Source organism: Propithecus coquereli, unplaced genomic scaffold (genome assembly GCF_000956105.1).
Source record: "Propithecus coquereli isolate 6110/MARCELLA unplaced genomic scaffold, Pcoq_1.0 Scaffold42, whole genome shotgun sequence".
In the NCBI taxonomy this organism is placed as follows: Eukaryota; Metazoa; Chordata; class Mammalia; order Primates; family Indriidae; genus Propithecus; species Propithecus coquereli.
In genome coordinates this window covers 2,120,357-2,125,690 of record NW_012149952.1, presented here as the reverse complement: position 1 = coordinate 2,125,690, position 5,334 = coordinate 2,120,357, and the positions used below count along the sequence as shown (strand labels likewise).

General features: G+C 53.6%; 1 protein-coding gene across 1 annotated transcript in view; it reads right to left on the bottom strand.

Moving 5' to 3' along the window:
• RELB (v-rel avian reticuloendotheliosis viral oncogene homolog B) overlaps positions 1-3,638 on the bottom strand; it is a 31,312-nt gene extending 27,674 nt beyond the window's left edge. Inside the window, exons 1-2 of the mRNA XM_012653239.1 lie at positions 3,408-3,638; positions 2,460-2,507 (exon numbers count right to left, since the gene is read on the bottom strand). Coding sequence (XP_012508693.1) covers positions 2,460-2,507; positions 3,408-3,462 — 103 coding nt within the window. The 5' untranslated portion in view covers positions 3,463-3,638. The remainder of the gene's footprint in view (positions 1-2,459; positions 2,508-3,407) is intronic.
• Positions 3,639-5,334: the final 1,696 nt, after the last annotated feature.

Genomic DNA, 5,334 nt, shown 5'->3' with positions numbered 1-5,334 from the left:
ATATATAGAAAAAATTAGCCAGGCATGGTGGCGCATGCCTATAGTCCCAGCTACTTGGGAGGCTAAGGCAATAGGATTGCTTGAGCCCAGGACTTTGAGGTTGCTGTGAGCTAGGCTGACGCCACGGCACTCTAGCCCAGGCAACAGAGCGAGACTCTGTCTCAAAAAAAAAAAAAAAAAAAAAACCATAGGAAACACTTAGAACTGCCACATAGTAAGTGCTACACCAATGCTGGCTGCTATTGGACAAGATGTTGGCAAACATTGTTTCATGGGCTTGGATAAATCCCTTCCCCTCTTGAGATCTTCGTTTTTCTGTGAAATGGGGAAGTTGGAAGGCATAGTTTTAGAGCATGGGGTGTAGAGTCACACAAAGTTGATTTGAATCCCAATTATCATTCACTGGCTGTGTGACCTTGGGCAAGTCACTTAACCTCTCTGAGCCTCCTCTACAAAATGAGGTCTGAGCTTCTACCTCAGGGGCTAACATGAGGATTCAGGATCACACAGGTGAACCGCTTAGCACAGGATCTGACCACTCTACAACCTCCCATAAAGCTTAGCTAATATTATTATTATCTAAAGTCCTCTTTCAGCCAGAAAGTGTTGGGAACTTCCTTTCTTTATGCAATGCTCTTCTCAAATAACACCTCCCCAACCTCCCACACAGACTTGCCACCATTCAGGGGCAGCCAGGATGGGCCATATGGGAGCAGATATGGATCAGAAAACCAGCCATGTAAGTGCTGCCTCAGGGCCTTTGCACAATCTGGTCTCTGCCTACTGCTCTTCACCCAGTTCTTTGCATGGCCTCCTCCTCCTCCTTCTTCAGGTTCCTGCTCAAATATCATGTCCTAGACAGGTCTTCCCTGACCACTTTACCCAAAATAGTTCCCAAGCCCCCTACTCCAGTCCTTTGAAGTTAGGTCCCTTTGTTTTATACTGTTCATGGCACTGATTAGGATTTGACAAGACCTTGCAGTACAGTGATTCGTAACTGTCTCCTCCTATAGACTGAGACCTAAAGAGTAGGGAGCATGTGTGCTCATCCTCGTTGTATGCCCAGGGCCCAGCGTGTGTCTGGCCCGTCAAAATGAAGGGAATTTTCCTTACCACTCTGTCTCACTAGTTCTCCTGTCCCCGCCCTGCTGTTAAATATCATTGACCCCAAGATTTCTTCACAGCCCTTATCACCTTTTATAATTCTACATTTAATTTATTATTTATATGTCTGCCTCCCTATCTAGATAAGGAACCCCATGAGACAGGGCCAAGCCTGTCCTTAGCACTGCCCAGCACAGGGCCAGGTACAGAACCGTTGCTCAATAAATATTTATTGAATGGATGATGTCAGAAATTACTCTTGCTTGAAACCAAAGATCTAGGTCTCAGGCCAGAAAAGTCTCAGCCTTGCCCCTGCCAAGAACCAGCACGTAGACAGTACCTGTCCCCAATGCCATCCCCCACCTTTCTACTACCCCCTAAATTTTCAGACCTGTTGGGGAGCCTGTAGCACCTCCTCCATAGCCAAGACAGCACGTCTGAGATTCATCCCAAGATTCTACCGCCAGAGCAGGTCAGATCCAGCTAACTGGGGCCACCAAGCATTCACAATGATAGGACTCTGCCCCTGCCCTCCAAATCCCAGAAAATTTATAAGACAGAATGTAATAATTTGGCCAAGATTCTGCATTTCCTTAGGCAGCATTGAATTTTGACTGACGGACATCATAGACCAGTAGTCCTCAGCATCTTTTTGGGAACTTGCTAAAAATGCAAAATCTCAGGGCCCATCCCAAACCTACTGAATCAGAAACTGTAGAGGTAGGGCCTAAAAATCTGTTCTAACAAGCCCTCTGGGTTATTCTGATGCACACAGTATAAGAGTCACCATTATAGACTGTCTAATAATAATTATTATCATTATTGCTATTATCATACCACTAACAGTTAACACTTATTGAGCCTTTACTGTGTGCCAGACACTGCTTTGAAAGTTTACCTGTATCAACTCATTGAATTCTTTCAATCCCTCTGAAAGAGAGGCACTGATATTATGCCCATTTTACAGATGGGAAAACTGAGGCCCAGATTGGGATAGTGACTTGCAGACATTCACACAGTGAGGGGGTGGTGGCAGCAGCATATAACCCAAAGACCAAAGCAATCAGGACGGCAATCATTACCCTCTGCTACACCATGGTGAATCTGTAAAGAGGGCTCCTGACCTGAATAGGTGGTTAGTTCTACCTGTCAAACTCCCAAGCGCCCAGGAGGTAGGGACACCTAGGGGGGCTGTCTCAACGGGCAGGGAGGGACACAGCCCCTCAGGGGAATGCTGAGGTGGACCTCAATGAACCCTCCCCCAGACAGATGCATGCCCGTCCGTCCCATCTCCACAAGGCCCCCTAACCCCTTTCTGCACGTGGAGTGGGCAGGGACTGTGGAGGGCTGCTCACCCGTGGTCCTGGAAACTGCGAGCGAGAGCGAGGAGAGGTCAGCGGACCCTGCAGAGAGGAAGGCATGTCTCAGGAGGTGACAGAGGGCAGCCGGAGGTCCAGACAATCTCCCAAGCCCCAGTCTTTCCTTTCCTAGCCCTGCCCCTTTGGATGAGCTCGCTCCCTCTTACCGCCCGCAGGGTCTGGCCACGCTTCCTTCCCTAAACCCTGTCATTCTGTCATTCACCCCACCCCTCATCACACTCAGGCCCCGCTCCTTCTCTCCCTAAGGCTGGGCCTGGAGGACCCCTTCTCAACCCCGGTTAGAAAAGCCCCCACCCCCTTCAGGGTCAAGCCCGCCCCCTTCTCCCCCTCGAGTCCCACCCCTCTCCATTCTCTGTGTCAGGCCCCGCCCTCCTGTTTTCAGAACAGGCCCTTCCCCTTCGCTCTGCCAGGGTCCCGCCCCGTCCCCTGCGCTCCCTCAGGGCCAGGCCCCGCCCCCTCACCCCTCCGATAAGGCCCTGTTTCCTTCTTTAAGTTAGGCCCCGCCCTCTTCTTGTCGTCATGGTCAGTCCCGCCCCTCTGCGAGCCAGACTCCTCCTTTTCTCCCCTCTCTGAGCCGGGTCCCGCCCCCATGACCCTCGGAGTGGCTCCAGCTCCGCCCTCTCTGATTCAGGCCCCGCCCCTTCTCCCTCGAGAAGTCGGGCCCGCCCCCTTCTTTGCCTCAGGGACAGGCCCCGCCCCCTTCTCACTGTACACTAGGACGCCTCGCTCGGACCTTGGGCCGGACCCCCTCACCATCCTCTGCCTCCTTCCCGCCATCCAGTACAGTGTCTCTGGAACACTCACACTCCCCTCCGCGACACCCCGAGACTCCCATAGGAACCCCCAGACTATTCCGGGACCCCCGGAACCCTTGCATCTCCAGCCCCGCCCCAGACTCCTCTCCCGAACCCCGGGTCCGCTTACCCAAGGCCCCCAGCTCCGACGCAGCGGGCGGTCTGGCGACGCGGCGACTCGGCATGGCCCGGCCAGTGGGGTCGGACGGCCCGGAGGAGGGCCCAGACCGAAGCGCGCGCGCGGGCAGGCCGGGCAGCCAGGCGACACCGTCCGGTGGACGATCGCGGGTCGGGCGAGCGGCGCAAAGGCTCGGGCCGCAGGCCGGGCTGGACGTGCGGCGCCCGGGGTTGCGGGGGGCGCCGGGCCGGGCCGGGCGGGCGGCGGGCGGGGGCGGGGCAGCGGAATTCCCCGGCGCCACCGGCCTGCGCGCCCATTGGCCCGCACCCTGTCGTGACGTCACGACAGGGGAACGGGAAAACCCCCACGCGTCACGTGATGGTGGGGGCGGGGCCGGCCGGGAAGAAGAGGCTGGGCACTCGGCAGGGGTTGGGCCGGCGTCGCTGCCCATTGCCCTGGACGAGACAACTGAGGCCTGCTTAGGGCCGCTCACGCCATGCCCATTGGACAAGCCGGGAAACTGAGCCCCCTCCAGCCTTGGTCTCCCAGCGGGACTTGAACCTGCTGTTTCTCAGGCTGGAAGGACCGTGAGATTGCCAGGATTCTACAACTGCTGTTGATAATAATGATCTTTTATGAAACCTCCAAGGTATCTAAATACCTCAGTTTCTTCAACTGATAAAGATACTTACTGGACGTTTAAGGCTAGAGTTTCAGCTTCAGGATTTCTGTTTTGTTCCTTGTAGCCTCCTGGAACATAAAAATAAATGTTTATTGAGAATTAGGATTGTCGGCCCGGTGCAGTGGTTCACGCCTGTAATCCTAGCACCGGGAGGCTGAGACGGAGGATTGCCTGAGGTCAGGAGTTCGAGACCAGCCTGAGCAAGAGCAAGACCCCATCTCTACGAAAAATAGAAAACTTAGCTGGGCGTGGTGGCGCATGCCTGTAGTCCCAGCTACTCGGGAGGCTGAGGCAGGAGGATCGCTTGAGCCCAGGAGTTGAAGGTTGCTATGAGCTAGGCTGAGGCCACCGCACTCTAGCCCGGATAACAGAGCGAGACTCTGTCTCAAAAAAAAAATAGGATTATCGCAGAAGAGACTGAGGCTGAAAGAGGAGCAGCCATTTGGCTAGATCACATTTCTAAGCCTCCTATGTCTGTGAGAATGACCGGGTGACTATTAGGTTCCGACTTGGATGCCAGGCACGTGCAGACAACCGAGCCAGGGCCTGGTGTTCTCCCTATGTCTGCTTGTGTAAAATTGGGGTGTCCCACTTCTTCCTCCATGGCCCATGTGGACCCGTTGATTCATTCAACATACACGTTTTGAGCACCTGCTGTGCGACACCACCCATACTGGGTGCTAGGGCAGAGCACTCACCAGCTCAGGCCTGGTACCTGCTCGTGGGAGGCAGAAAGAACGGTGGACGACAACAGTTCTGCAAGTGCGGCCCCCAGCCCTTCAGGCGGTGTGGATGTAGGCGCGAGTTGGAGAACTCCTGCTGTAGAGGAAGAGACAGAGCAATTTCTGCAAAGGGCCAGAGAGCAAACATGTCAGGCTTGAGGCTTCGAGGGCCAGACGGTCTCAACTCTCAACTCTACCACTGTGCAAAAACAGCCAAAGACAGTACATAAATAATGAGTACGGCTACGTTTCAGTAAAATATTTCATGGGTATCAACGTTTGGATACGTTCAATTTTCATATGAAACAATATATTCTTTAGATTTTTTTCCAACCACTTAAAAAGGTAAAAACATCTGCGTTCGGTGCTTGGCCCGGTAATCCTAGTGCTTGGAGGCTGAGGTGGGAGGATCACTTAAAGCCAGGAGTTCAAGACCAGCCTGGGACATACAGTGAGGCCATTTCTCTAAAAATAAAATAAAATTAAAAAATGTAAAAACCGGCCGGGCGCGGTGGCTCACGCCTGTAATCCTAGC